The 15,406-nt window shown below is 30.7% G+C and overlaps 2 protein-coding genes across 3 annotated transcripts; both read left to right on the forward strand.

Annotated features, from left to right (window-relative positions):
- Positions 1-404: 404 nt before the first annotated feature.
- LOC140676171 (spliceosome-associated protein CWC27 homolog) lies at positions 405-2,739 on the forward strand. The gene is made up of 7 exons (XM_072910955.1): positions 405-515; positions 739-948; positions 1,044-1,244; positions 1,345-1,484; positions 1,556-1,810; positions 1,892-2,056; positions 2,208-2,739. The coding sequence occupies exons 1-7, from the start codon at positions 474-476 to the stop codon at positions 2,731-2,733; spliced, it is 1,539 nt and encodes a 512-aa protein (XP_072767056.1). The 5' UTR covers positions 405-473; the 3' UTR covers positions 2,734-2,739.
- Positions 2,740-3,631: 892 nt separating this feature from the next.
- Positions 3,632-14,271, forward strand: LOC140676170 (uncharacterized). 2 transcript variants are annotated; one of them, XM_072910953.1, is made up of 8 exons: positions 3,632-3,770; positions 6,373-6,593; positions 7,211-7,392; positions 7,587-7,734; positions 7,841-8,211; positions 8,403-8,850; positions 9,454-9,683; positions 13,837-14,271. In XM_072910953.1, the coding sequence occupies exons 1-8, from the start codon at positions 3,734-3,736 to the stop codon at positions 13,970-13,972; spliced, it is 1,773 nt and encodes a 590-aa protein (XP_072767054.1). In that variant the 5' UTR covers positions 3,632-3,733; the 3' UTR covers positions 13,973-14,271. The 2 variants fall into 2 exon arrangements, with proteins under 2 accessions (XP_072767054.1, XP_072767053.1); XM_072910952.1 differs by lacking the exon at positions 13,837-14,271 and adding an exon at positions 9,975-12,801.
- The last annotated feature ends 1,135 nt before the right edge of the window (positions 14,272-15,406 follow it).

Consider the following 15,406-nt stretch of genomic DNA (forward strand, 5'->3'; position numbering starts at 1 on the left):
TATGTATATAACAATAATATAATTATATAAACATATGATACTATATCAAAAATAGTCATAAATAATTAAATATATAATTAATAATTACTAACTACACTCTAATAATCATTAATCATTAATAATATTAATTAGTAACAATAATGTGCATTTATTATAGAAGAGTGCATTTCATGTATGTACAGTAATAATCGGCTGATTGGGATAAAAATATTGGAAACTTCTGCCATCTGTTGAAAGATGCCGAACTATTTTCTCTATCACTCTCCTTCTTTTCGTGGCCACTTAAGGTGCCTTTTCATGCTGACGTTTGACGCTTATTTTCAGCGTCAAAAGACATCACGTGACCAAAAATAAAAATGCCAATTCGTCAATTTTGATCACGTGATCTGTTTTGACGCCAAAAAGAAGCGTCGAGCGTCAACATGAAAAGGCACCTTTACTGTACAACTGATGAGAAATAAGAGGTTATAAACATGAGCAATATTTATATACAAGAACCGCCCACGACGGGCAAAGTAAGTAAATATACATGATTTTGTATGTAAATAAAAATGCACAAGTTTTTTTAATAAGTTATAAAACTTTTAATAAAGAAATAATTTAATATGAAAATAGTGTAACTCTCTTCTCTTTAGAATTTTTTAAATATTATTATTATATTAAAGATGTAATTCAATTAAAGTAATTTTATTCCTTTTTATTTTAATTTACCTTTCTTATACTATCTTTTTTTAATAGGTAATGATGAAGACAACAGTTGGCGATATAGATGTAGAATTATGGACAAAGGAGGCCCCTAAAGCTTGCAGAAATTTTATACAGCTTTGCATGGAGGGTTATTATAATAACACATTATTTCACAGAGTCATAAAAGGCTTTATAGCGCAAGGTGGAGATCCAACAGGAACAGGGGAAGGCGGTGAGAGTATATATGGATATCCTTTTAAGGTATTTATTAATTATTGATAACCTTACCTGTCTACTGTTTTTGTGTAATTTTAAAATCTAGCTATATATTTTTTATATTGTGTATATGTTTATAGGATGAATTTCACACAAGATTACGTTTTTGTCGGAGAGGTTTACTTGCTATGGCCAATGCTGGTAAAGATGATAATGGGTCCCAATTTTTCTTTACCTTGGGCTCAACACCCGAGTTACAAAATAAGCATACTATCTTTGGCAAAGTTACTGGCGAAACCATTTATAATATGCTCAAATTGGAAGATGCACTTGTAGACGAAGTACGTGTTTAACATTTATAAAAAAATTAATGTATAATTTTTAATTAACGTATAAAGAAATAATATGGGGAAAACTTTTTTATGTAATATTTGATTTCAGAATGACAGACCTCAATATCCACAAAAGATTTTGAAAACGCAAGTGCTAAGTAATCCATTTCCAGATATTATTCCAAGAGCAGTACCTGAGAGCAAAGAAGACAATAAGGAAAGCAAAAAGGATAAAAAAACTGGTGTTAAGTAAGATAAATTTAGAATTGCTTAAAATAATAAACATTTATCGTTTTTTATATATTAGACAAATATGTTAGGAATTTCAAGCTATTGTCATTTGGAGAAGAGGCCGAAGAAGATGAAGAGGAATCATCAGTTTTAAATAGACAGTATAGTGGCAAAGGAAAGTCAGCACATGATTGCTTATCCGATCCAAAGTTAAGCTCGCAATCTGTGGTTGAACCAGCTGAACCGCCAAATAAAAAAATCAAAGAAGATCGGAGCAGCGATTGGGAGAGTGATGATGAAACACGCGATCCAGAAGAATTGGCCGCCCTTGCAAAAGAAAAAGAGTGAGTTATTTATAGAAAAAAAATCATTAAAATTATAAAATAAAATAATTTTCAATAATAATATTACGTGTTAAATTACAGAGCTATAAAAGAAAGGATAAAAAATAAACTAAATGATTCTAAAAAGACTTCCAAATTAAAGCCAAAAGTTGAAAATGAGGTGAAAGCTGAAGAGGTAAATGAAGATGTAGAAATCGAGGAATATTACTTAGGAAAAGATCGAGATGAAGAGCTGAAGAAAAAGGCGTATGTAACATTTTTTTTTACAGATTTCAAATTGTGTATCTAAAATGGAGAAAGTTTATATATATATATATATATATATATATATATATATATATATATATCTTTGGAACACAAAATAATTATATTTCATATTATTTGAAATTTAATATAGCGAGGCAATAAGAAAAGAAATACGCGATCTAAAGCGGACCGTGCAAAATGAGAAGAAAGCAAAAGAGGCAGACCAAAAGCTTCAATCCGAGCAAAAGGAAAGTAAATCTGAAATAATGAAAGAGTACATAGAAACTCAGGAAAAATATAAAGATGCAAAGGCAAAATTGCCTAAAAAGGGCAAAACGCGCGAGAATTTCACGATGGAATTGTTAAACAAATTTAGAAATAAACTTCAAACCGCGAAGGATAACGTTTCGGATAAGGATAACGTTTCGGATTCTTCAGATAAGAAAACGTCGAACAATATCGAAGACGATGATTTGCATGACGAATCATGGATGACACACGTTTTGCATTGCGAAGAAAAGGCACCAGTGCTTGCTAAGGATGCCAGCACGAAGAATGACGATTGGTTCGAGATTTATGATCCCCGCAATCCTTTAAATAAACGACGAAGAGGCGAGAAGTCCTCTAAACCTAAAGATGACGATAAAGGCAAGACTAGTTACTCTCGTCATAAGTAATCTGTAATTATTACAATTGATTACTTTATGTATTTAAGTAATTAGTATTTAAAAAAATAGATGTATATAAAATTCTCATGTATAAATTTTACTTTTGTAAAATATATTTTCTATCGATGAGATTTCTATCGATCTTGAATTTATTAAGAACGCGATAAGATTTCTCAGTATCATTGGAATAATTTTTGCAATTAAATAATCTTATCGTCTAAGTGTAGTTTTATTATTTTTTGCGCGTGCGACCTTTTATATTGATGAGATTGTCAAGTTATTTATTCAATGTAATTAGTATGCCTATTAAGTGTACGGAAGAGAAAGAAATAAGAAGCGAAAATCGATGTAGATAATTATCTGACGAAATCTATTTTAAAAAACAATTATGCGTGTACTTTGCAAGTACACGTCATTATAAGCGTAATAAGTGTAATATAAGAGCATTATATGCGGCAAGTTCTGTGTAGATAAATAGCCGATCGAGAGCCTTCTTTAATTCACTCGCATTAAAACGCGATAAGGCGTTGTTACAAAACATCGTATGTTCGTTCGCAGATTCAGTCGATCTGTCGACAGCGACCGATACGCATCATATGTTTTATTTAATTTCCACCGAATGGAAGATAACTCAGCGCAGCATTTTTCTTGATACACAAGTCTCGTAAAATACGATAATACGCGTAAAGTTATTTTCTTCTTATCTCAAAGTGTAAATTGAGGTGTGAACAAAAAAACAATATCGTCAAAGTTTTAATCCAGTGTTAAGTTTTTGGCGTTAATATCGAAAGTGCTAGAAAGCGATGATTAACATTTCCGAGTGATATTATGTAACATAATTGATCGCGAAGAGTAAATATCAGGGTATATTGTGTATGATTTTTTTGAAGAAATTTTATCTATTTGAAGTTAAAGTGCGTGCCAAACTTTGAAAGAAAGAAAAAGGTTCTGTAATTTTTTCATATCCTGAATCTGGAGCAAGTGTCTATGCCGCGATTTTCCGAGGAAGATGTCGACGACGCCTTTAAAAATAGATACTACACTTGGTAGGAATCTCCTCTTGGTTTTAAGATTTTCGTTATCAGCTTGGTTAAATGATAATGCAACATGGAAACTGTGCAGAGAGCACAAATAATTGTCACTGCGTATATAATGCAAAGTATTGTTTGCTTTCCGACTTCAAACTACGATATAATTTTTTTACCTGCATTTTACAGAAATTGCATTATGATAATATTTTTTTATAGAGAATTCGTCAACTATGCTTCTTTCATTTATAATCCATTCAACGGATTTCTATATTTTTTATTGCAAAATATAAACAAATTGAAAAAATATTAGGGAGAATTATCTATAATAATAAAATATAAAATAAAGAAATTTGCAAAAGAATGTATTTTGTACCCTTTTTCAATGATATAAACTTTTGCAATAAACGTTTAATGTGATTGTCAGCCCCATTGTGTAGCAATAAAAGAAAAAAGACTGTCTTCAAAAAGAGAGACGGTACATTCACTTCACACATAATCGCGCATTCTTCTTTTATGTAGATGATTTATTAATCATAATGATACCGATCGTATGTCGTCTTTGCAAGACAGATTGGTTTTATTTTTTAATTTCCGACTCTCTCTTTTCTTTTTTGGCTGGCCACTGCAATTTAAAAAACACGTGTTTATTTCTCTCTCTCTCTCTCTTGTGTGCAAATGAATTTTTCTTTTCATAAACAAAACATAATATACGAACAAAATAAAACTTTTTTCTTATTTTGAGACAAAACAGAAATAGCTAAGCAAGTATATTTCTAGAGAAATTTTCGTGTAATTCTTTAAACATTTATAATGATACCTTCTTGATATTTAAAAAGGCAACGAGATTATCTATTTTATTAAAATTAATTTTACTTGTGATATATAAAATTTTCAAAAAAAATATAAAGATACAATAAATGAAAAAAAAATATAAAGATGCAATAAATAGAATAAAATTAATTATTGGCTATTAAATTCTATCTTCCAATCAATGGAAATTAAATATTAAAACGCGTGATGTACATCAGTCGCTGTTGACAGATCGACTAAATCTGCGAACAAACATATGATATTTTGTATCAATTAGTATGAAATGTGATTGTGTGTGTCTTAATCGATTGAATTAAACATGACCTACTTATAAAAATTCACATAATTTCAATAACGATATGCGTAATTTTCATCGTAAACTGTTTTTTTATAAAATACTTTGTTTGCACAAACATGCTAAATAAAAACATATTATTCTATTCAACGCTTTATAACTAAAAAGAGAAAGAAAAACTTATCAATGTGATACATGATAATTTATCTTATTGTTAGAGAGTATTCCCTATAGATTGAATCACACATGCACGCGTATGTATGAGCTTGTCTGTCTATGCGTGTGCGTAGTCTTGTCCAAAGGTGAAATTATTTTGATCTTGATCTCCAAATCTAACGACAATCTACTCTCAGCATTCTTCCACGAGTTTGCGAAATTGTCTGCGCATAATCTGTGTTCTTTCCATTGACACATCTTTCTTTAAATAGAGTCCAATGCAGCGGTTCTCATTTTTTTTTTTTTTTTTTTTTTTTAAGAATTTAACAAATATTATGGAATGTAGTAAACAATTCGCGCAGCGCACGTGAAACTTGTGCAACGTTGCTTTGGCAAGCGCTCGTAATCAACATGAATATTATTGTTGGTCTCTCGAAATATAGAGAAATAAATTATTTTTAGAAAGCGCCTAAAATCTAGTACAATCCCATACATTTTCAAAATAGATTTGAAACGCATAATCCAAGAATATTTATCTTAACGATTTTATTAGATAAGTAAGAAAAAATCAAATTACGTGATCTTATCAAACGTGATTGGTAAAGCGCAGATTTTATTACACATGCTGTTTACGATTAAATCCTCTTCAAATTCGAAAATCCACTTCGATATAATGTAAAAATCCTATCAAATAAAGCGCTTTAACAGAATTGCAGAGGATTCAAGGAACTTTCCACTGCTTCTTGTCTACATACGCGTAAACATGTACACATGTAAGCGGAGGCGTATCTTTTACTGTCTGTCATTAAAGATAATAAATGATAAAGAACTATATCACTTCTACATGTGCTACATTTCGCATCAAAGGAATCGATATACTCTTAATTAGACGTCTATTTGTGATTACGATTCTCGAAATTGATAACTGCCGATTTAATATAAGAAAGACTACAAGTGTATGTCATAATTATTTTCATACTTCTATCCTTATAACATTTTTTCCCGTGCTTGTTTTCAAAATAAAACTGTTCATAGGAAAAAAAGAAAAATAATTTTTATATCATTATAATTGTTTATATCAAATTTCAATTTCTTGAGCAATTTAGAGAAAAACGAAAACAAATGACAAGTCGCTTTTAATTAAATCCAACATGTATATATACACTATAAATAAAACAACAAATAAAAAGGGAGAGAGATCACATATATTTTTACAAGTTAAAAGAATTTAAAAAAAATTTTTAAGGAATATAAAAAAATCGTTCATATCAGAGATAATAGAAGTCAAATAATGAATCTCACTTAGATTCAAGGGATTAAATATTCATACTTTATATGTTGAGGATTTTTTTTCAGAGGATGATTTTATCCGTCCACGAGATTGGCAACCGAAAAGATCAAATTATAAAGTGCCTTTGAGAGTGATGCGATTATGTGTGCTCGGGATGTTTCTGCCGTCTGTCCTTATTGCTGGACCGCTATATCTACGATACCGAGTGTATTCAGAACAGCTATACGCTTTAACGATATCAGATCAAAGACTGATCGATGCCAAAGTATCCACCATTTGGTGCCAAGTAAGGCATTTTATTCTAATATTTATTAATATTTCATTTCTTCGATGCCTTATTTTCTCAAAAATTTTTCCGGCCAACTTTTATATATATTTACTTTCCTCAGAAAATAGATATAATTTTTATATCATTATTTACTTTATATAGGTATATCAAATTACATATAGGGTAAACTAGGGTATGTGATCTATAATTTTTATTTTTGTTTTCATTATTTTTTATAAATATTATGGCTATCTTTCCGTCACTATGGTCATCTTTTCCTTAAAAGTTGGATAAGATGGCCAGTGCTTATGTTGTACTATTTTGATAATATAAAATTTCTATTAAATATTTTCCTTTTAATTTCGATAATATTACGTAATTTAAGCTTCAGTGAAGATAATATGCCAAACGCTATTAAAAAATAACAAAAATAAAAGTAGATTTTTTTTTCATTTAAAAAAACTATGACCATCTTACCCGAGTTTATCCTAATTATTATAACAAATTAAAAATAATAAATTTGAAATATTTAATGGCCAGATAATTACTTATATAAGTTAAAAAAATTAAAAATTGCATTCACGCTTCAAAAACTAACAAAGAATAAAGTCAATAGTAAAGCAATCTGTTTATAGAGTCAGGTGGTCCGAGTCAATGCCACATTTAACGCCTATCTGATGAGCAACGAACCAGTAGTCGAAAAGGAAACAGTACCGGTTTCAATGACAAGACACCTTGTCATGGAAGATGATATGAAAGAGTATTGGGGATTTTATCTTCTACGTGGTAGCAGCGTCACTGTTTCGACATGTGTAAGGTAGAATTCTACAAATGAGGGCCCGTATATGGGAGAAGAAAATAGAAGCGGGAGAAAATTTTAGAGTTTTTTTAATATAAAATATTTCGCTTCTTTTAATCGAAATACTTAAAATACTTTTCAAAATACTTAAAATAATATTATCCTTTAAATATTTACATTATTAATTTATTATAATGTCCCATCATTTGCAGATGGCCAGGTGCTTCCTTAACGATAATCCGTGGATTCAAGAATCTGCACGAGTGCGCCTTCATCGGAGATGACAGCAGCGAGGAACTCGAGGAGCTTGTTGAGGTCGCCCAGGAACAGGGGCTTATTAATACGAAGGGGACTACAGAGGTGCGTTTTTCTTTCCGTCGAGAATCTTTCCTTCAATTTCAATTATCTGTAAAACGCGCTTTCTATATATGCGCCATTTTTCAATCGTTGCATTTTCCATCATCAGGGGGTACGTCTTAGTAATGTACCTGAAAAAATGGGACGAGTAAATCAGGATGTACAGTTTCATCATAAAGACAAGGCTTTGCGCTTGAACATTTCCAACTCGTCTGAGAATCAGCTGGGTAGTCACGAGCTGGATGCTCAGGCGATGCGTAAGATACTTACTCAGCTTTTGGCCAAGACAATCGACACGAAGAAGAAGCAGAAAGAAAATCCGCATCATCATTATGAGGCTGTTTTCAGGGAAGTCACCAATATTGATAAGCCACCGGCCGTAAATTATCCTGAGACTTCATCTTCCGGCGATCAGCTTCTGTGGAAACAGTCGATAAGCAAATCTGGCAATAATAAAGAAATATCGAAAAATAGTACAGAGTGCGTTATTTTTATCAATATTTGAATTTTTACTCATTCTTTTCATTAAGAAAAATTGGAAGATTATTTTGACAATAATTGAGTTTGTGAATTCTAAAAAAAATTCCATACATATTTCTAATCACGATACAAAATTATTCTGCAACTTTTCTCTTTGTAATTAAGAATTATGTATTCAAACATTTTATTAGATCTACGCAATTGTCTTCAAATATGACGTTTACCTCTGTAAAAGAACCTGAAATCAAGCGGAATTCTACATCTTTCTTCGATCCTCGTCCAAGTCCTACAATATCCAGTGCACAAATGAAGACTGGAACGGTAGAAGAGATTGCAAAAAAGCAAGAAGAGTCGAAGTCTCAACAGACACACTCTGCGGAGGTGTTCCAAGACGTCCTGCGAAAGATCAATTCCTTAGGCGACCGTGGCAAAGAAATGTTACGTAAATTGATGGACGAGATTGATGCACGAAGCAATTCCGAAGGGACCGCGTTGAGACAGCTGGTGAATGAAACGATGAATGACAAGACATTGTCAGACGAAGCCAAACGGAGAAAGAGAAGGGACTTGGTTCTTTCTTCGCCACTTCATCAGCAACTAACGGAGGATGACGAAGACGGCGACGAAGCGCTAGAAAAAGTTGGTATTGTTTTATTCTACTTATTCTCGTGTATTTCTTATGCTAGTGTAATGAATTAATTTTTATAATTAAACATAGACTCTGAAATTTGTATATTCTTAGCGTTAAAAATAATTCGATTACTGGAAAGAATTATAATATAAATCGAATCAATAAATCTTTATGTGTTTACTCGAAAGTGTCGATGACGTAAATTAATTTTAAATTGAATTTATTATTCATAAATATATCGTAAAAATAATACGCGATTTACTTGGCATACGCAAAATAATATTATTTGTTTCACTGATGACATATATTATTCTTCATTAAAATATATGGTTTTAATTTGTTACTTACTGAAAAGATATATTTCATATCCTTTATATTTTCGCACCATTAGAGATGAACATAATCGTAATTACTTTCATGTAATATGCATCTTTCTGTCGTATATTTATGAAATTTTCTTTCTTGACAGATACAGTTGTATAATAGATATATGTAAAGCAATATTTGTCCGTAAAGTGTGAATATAATTCTCGCCCACATTTTTACTTAGAGTAACACTTTCTAGCTCCATAAATTCAATTAATGTAAATTTGTTGGCGTGTTTTCATCAGGATATGTTAAACCCAGACGGTATTGCGGAGGATCGAGGCGTCGTAAACGAAACAACTTTAAACGACAGAAGTAATTCTGAATTCTGGAGCTCATTTAGTAGTTCGGAGGAGCGACTGCTGGAGTGCAAGGGTCTCATCTTGAATTTACCTCTGACACCGCACCATTATTGTACACCTAAACACGAAATTCATCATTCTACTGCTTCCTTTGCCAATACTGTGACATACAGGTAGGAACACATATTTCTACTTGTATCTAATTCTTTCTTTGTAAAAATGCGATTATATTTGATTATGTATATGATATTTGATTTTTTTCTTCTGTTCTTAGTTATCGGTTTTAAGACGCGTAACTCCTCTCTTATAATAATATTTATAAATATTTTTTTTTTCAAAATTTAGATAGACACAGTAGTTGTCTTACATTAATTTTTAAATTTCTCTATAAAAAAAGAGAGATGTCTTTATAACAATATTACCTCAATAATACTCTATTATATTTGTATATAATATGTTCGTAGAGTCCCTTTAAACGGATATTACTTCTTTGTATTTAATTCGGAGAATGAGGTCCAACCTAATTATGTGAGAGTAAAATTTGATCTTTTGAAGACGGTCTACAATACTTCAAATCCTGTGTACGCTTGCAAAAATAGCACGGAAGAGTGCTCGTTACCGTTTAAAATTTTTAGCACAGAAAGAACGGTATTAGAATTGCCATTAAGTGACAATGATTCACAATGGAACGAGGAGTATATTGGGGTATCTACATGTGAGCCACGAACAACAGTTTACACTATTTGTATTATTATGGTACCTTTCTTGATCCTTTGTTTTGCATTTCACTAGAAAATTGCGTTGGCAACAGTATTTTTCCATATTTATCGTATCGATATGATTGACGATATCAATTAACAATATTACATCAAATCCATATATGAAAAAGAAAGGATTATTATAATAATGGTTCCGTACTTTATTACATATTATTGAATCAATAATAAAAAAAATAGGCGGCCAATATTTTTACTTATTGTAATTAAAATAATTAAAAAAAAAAAAATAATTTTCAAAAAGAGAAGGAGCGGATAATTGAAATTGAAATATTATTTTAATTTTTATAATTTCTGAAAAGTTAATTTTTGCTTTTTTAAATATCAAAAAATCAGTACCTTTAATAATTGGAATATATAAATGTTTTATTGATCTATAATAATGTTATAATAATGTTTAATACTTAATATGTTATAGTTTTAATAATTTTATTTATAAATCGAAATGTATGCTCCCACTTTAAATGGCAAAACTTCGGGAGCGCATAGAGGAAAAACTAAAACAAAAAGTCCTTTAGAGATTTACTCGTTTTTGCTCCATTTTGGAGAAAATCGCAAAAAAAAGAAACAAAACGAGTTTTCGTTTTTTTACTTATTTATTTACATTTTATTCATGTTATCATCTATTCAATGCAGATATTGTTCAAAATGCTGCCTTTTTGCAGCAATGCAAGCATTACATCTAACAGTTGTGGCAAATGTTATTCACTTCAAAATATCTGAGTAACTAGCTAAAGACTGATTAGAGACTCGTAGAAGAAAGCAAGAATGTAAACAAACAAAAAAATGTAAAGAATAACATCAAATGTTTAGATATGTAAGGAACCTTGAAGCAGAAAGTTTATTCGGTGCTAATCAACTCTAGAGAGCAACTGACAATGAGAGATTGAATTTTTGCGATTTTCTCCAAAACGGAGCAAAAACGAGCAAATCTCTAAAGAACGTTTTGTCTTGGTTTTTCGTTTCCCTATACACTTCCGAAGTTTTGCCATTTAAATTGGGGACACCCTGTATATTAAGTAAATCTATTTTTTTCTAAATTATTGCTAATTTAAATGAATAGCGAATTTAAATGAATAGCGAATTTAGATGAATAGAATAATTTATATGAATCATAATTTAGTCTATTATATAATTAATTTTCTATTTAAATCTGTTACAAAAGTGAGATAACTGAAAACCTAGATTTATAACTGCAACATTTTTTGGATGAGAAGAATGTGCTGTGATCATACTCTTTTGTACAATAATCGTATTGCAAAGATTTTAATTTTTACTATATTACTATATATATAATTTACTATATAGTATATATTTTATTATACAATACATTTGCTGTGTATAATATTATTATATAGTATTTATAATATTTAGACTATAATATTTAAAGATGTAAATTTTCGATAATTTTAACTACTCTTAATGCTTGAATCTACTTCGAATTTATTTGATGTAAATAAGGATATTCGACAATTCAGAGTCAAGGCAGCAAAATAAGAGGGAGTTTCTATTTTTCCATATAACGGAATAATAATTAAGTTGTCAATATTTAATTTTATGTACATGAGAGTAATATTCGAATTTTCAAATATTCGAGAATTTCTTGTTCCAAAACTAATGAGAAAACTCGATAAAATATATGACTTAATTCGCATTTTGCAAATACTTGCACATCTTTAGGAAATTGTATAGTATTTTATATAAGCATAGAATATTATTAAAGTCTGCTCCTGCAAATGTTACGATTGTATGTACAAAATAATTTACAAATTTGCTAAAAAAAACTGTGCGATCGAGGCATTTGATAATTTTGCAATTTAATTGACTTAATAATCGCCGAAGCAATATTTTAATATTATATATTGTAGATCGCAGTCGATCTACAATATATAATATTGTGAGATTAGGAGATTACGTACTTTATGTAATTAATTACTCTAATAAGTACATTTAAAAGTTATATCTTTATTTTAAAGCCGTTCTGAAAGATTGATATGATATAAGACTGGTATCGAGATTATATTTCAAGCAATCTGGCTATTTCGACGTATAAATATACTTTAGATTACTTGCGATTTGTATTCATACGCGTTCGAGCAATACAAGCTCGTGATATATTGAGTGAGATATTGTATCCGATACGAGCTTTGAAATCTTAAAATTTATCATTAAAAAGTTAATGGACGATACAATTAATTATCGAAATGTAATACTGAAAAATATAATTGATTGTTGAATTGTACATGTGTAAATAAAACGATTCATTGAACGATTGTATTCAAGTGTTGAATTTACTAGCAAACATTAGCACATTTTTTAATGAATATTCTGAATATCCAAAAATCGATAATAATAATAATATCATTGTATACAATAAATAATAAACATTATGCACATACATTTAGGCTGCATCATGAAAAGATAAAATTACTGGCCAAAATTATTGTCAAATATACATATAGATGTATAAATATATATATAGATGTGTGTGTATCATTATTTATTCAATTTATTCAAATTATTCACGTGATTAATATTGGAGAATGTTCTTTTTTTAGAAAGAGAGAGAGAGAGAGAGAGAGAGACAGAAAGAGAGCGCACAATTATAATTATAATTTACGTCTTACATTACAATATCGAAAAATAATTTCTTATCCTATTTTGATTTGATTCTAATCAAGAGAGATAATTGACGATAATGTAATGTCACCTAACTCGTATACGCGACAGAGCTGCATGTCCGTTTTAAGTGTTTTGTACCTATTTGTGCTCGTTTCGATGATCGATACGTTAGCGGGCGCGAATGCCATACGTGGAAAACAAACACTAATAACGAGATTTAGCGTGAGGCGGCTGGTTGACGGCGATAACGAAAATTGATTTCACCCTCCGCGTCCCTTTCCTTTCGGCACGGGGATGCTCTATTCGAGCGCGTTGATGTTCATGGGACGCTGCGCAAAACCAGTGACACGCCTCTCTCTATCCCATCGACATATTCTGGCGAGAAATTCCCCCTGTACCCACACGTGCCCGGTAGAACACTGGTTTAACCCATTCAAGGAGTGATTGAACTTTAAAATAAAAATCAGTCCTGCCGAATAAAAGAAACTAAAAATGCCTGATGATTCTAAAAGGGTAGCACGTATTTAACTAGAAATAAATATTATTCGTCAAAAATAAGAGAATTTTGAACTTTAAGAAGGTTTTAGAGGCAGAGAACTTTAAAACATGCTAAAGAGAGTTGTAAAAGAGTTCTAAAAAAACTTTGATATTCTTAACAAGAAATCTTAACGACAATCTTAATGTAAATTTTAACAAAAGTAAATGTATTTATAGGCGGATGATAATTTTTATGAAATCTAAAATTAATATTTTCAAAAATTATTAGAAACAGATATTCAAGTAATGAGATGTTAAAAAAAAAAATAAGGAATTTAGAAGAAAAATATTTCTGCGTAAAAAAATTATTTTATAATCAAATTTACCTATGATCTCGTAATTATCGTCTCTTATCGTTATTGATATTCATAATACTTAATCTAATATTCAGCTATTGCAACAAGGGAACGATGTTCCAAGATGGCTATCGAACACGGCGACACTCATACACAAGTGAAAGTGCTGAGATTTGGAGTAGGACGTTATTGAAACGAGGAAACGGAGGCTGCGCGAGTGTTCGCTGCTGATAAGAGATGCCCCGCCCTACAGCCCTCTCGCGACAGTCACCCTCCCGCAGCCTCACAGTCGTGGAATCGCAAGGGTCAAGTTGTTGGAGGACCCAGTAACGGCGTGAGGTATTAATCTCGGGGATTAAGCAGACAAATCGACGGAAGATTAATTTTTAAGATGCCGTAAAATGAAAAGGATTACCTGGACGCTTAATTAACAGTTACGCTACTTTGTTTTGTAATTAATCTGCGCGTTTCTTTTTTTTTACAAATTCTTTATGTCAATACCTTGCTGCTAATCTGGGCATATTAAATAAAAAATGTTTTGCGAAATATTCATAATTACAACATTCATGTTACAACTTTTAGAATCGCGATGCATTAAATTTGACATTTATAAGTTTATAATAAATTTATTACGAATATAAATCTTTTTCGATCGCGTTGCATGTGCGAATCGTCGATATTAATGGTTTTTTTGGATTTTATCTAAAAATGTATAGAATCAAAGACCGCGATAAGAGTCACGTGAGCCAATCCCGCATGCGGTGGTAGTAAAATTAATACCTTATCCTTATTCATTGGCACGCGCAAATTGGGTCGCGAGTTGCCAAGCCTGTGGGAAACCGCTACCAAATATCCCCTATTAAATTTAATAGGGGCACCGGAGGGGGTGTCTTTCTATCGATTCTCATAATGGAATTGGCTATTTTTCAAAATATTCGCAATAATAAAAAATATTTTACAATATATTACACAAAAAATATAAAATAAAATATATTATTAAAATAAAAAAATATTGTAATTAGATGGATTCCATCAAAATATAAAAAAATATAATCAAAAATATAGTAACGAAAAAGGGAGCGACAATTAATTAACTTTGAACAAAATAATTTTAGAAGAGTCTTTTTCAATAAAATAAGAAAAAATAATATTGTATTTGTTATATATTGCATAATTTCAATTATAAATAACGATGCTTATATTATGATAAAAAATAAGTTAAACACTTCTTGAAAAAAAATATATATAAATATGTGTATATATATATATATATATATATATATATATATATATATATATAATATTATTAATCTAAATGAGAAAAAAATAGTATTTGAAAAAAATGATAGATGATGCATTCGTAAAAAATTTTTCCCAAACAATCAACTTTCGATTAGCCGGACCTCTGTGATTCGAAGAGCATAAAAAACGTGAGCCCTGCTTAGTATACATTAAGGGTGAGAGAGTGGCTACCCCCTGTCGTCAAGTGGCCACCAGCTTGTTTTATTGTGACACCTCGGGAGGGTGCTACAGATTTTCCAGTAGGATGCGCTGGGGTGTCATCGTCGAAGCCTGATTAGATGATCGTATCATTCTGGATGCTCATTCGAGCGTCATTACGAGCCAATCTGCGTGGGACCTAGTCTGATCTTGAATAAATGCGAC

This window comes from Anoplolepis gracilipes, chromosome 2 (genome assembly GCF_047496725.1).
Source record: "Anoplolepis gracilipes chromosome 2, ASM4749672v1, whole genome shotgun sequence".
In the NCBI taxonomy this organism is placed as follows: domain Eukaryota; kingdom Metazoa; phylum Arthropoda; class Insecta; order Hymenoptera; family Formicidae; genus Anoplolepis; species Anoplolepis gracilipes.

Excerpts from the sequence above, each read along its gene's own strand:
- LOC140676171 (XM_072910955.1), top strand. The coding sequence starts at position 474 with ATGAGCAATATTTATATACAAGAACCGCCCACGACGGGCAAA. Across the intron at positions 1,485-1,555 it reads GATAAAAAAACTGGTGTTAA|GAATTTCAAGCTATTGTCAT; the intron begins GTAAGATAAATT and ends CAAATATGTTAG. Across the intron at positions 2,057-2,207 it reads GAAGAGCTGAAGAAAAAGGC|CGAGGCAATAAGAAAAGAAA; the intron begins GTATGTAACATT and ends AATTTAATATAG.
- LOC140676170 (XM_072910952.1), top strand. The coding sequence starts at position 3,734 with ATGTCGACGACGCCTTTAAAAATAGATACTACACTTG. Across the intron at positions 8,212-8,402 it reads ATATCGAAAAATAGTACAGA|ATCTACGCAATTGTCTTCAA; the intron begins GTGCGTTATTTT and ends ACATTTTATTAG. Across the intron at positions 8,851-9,453 it reads GCGACGAAGCGCTAGAAAAA|GATATGTTAAACCCAGACGG; the intron begins GTTGGTATTGTT and ends TGTTTTCATCAG.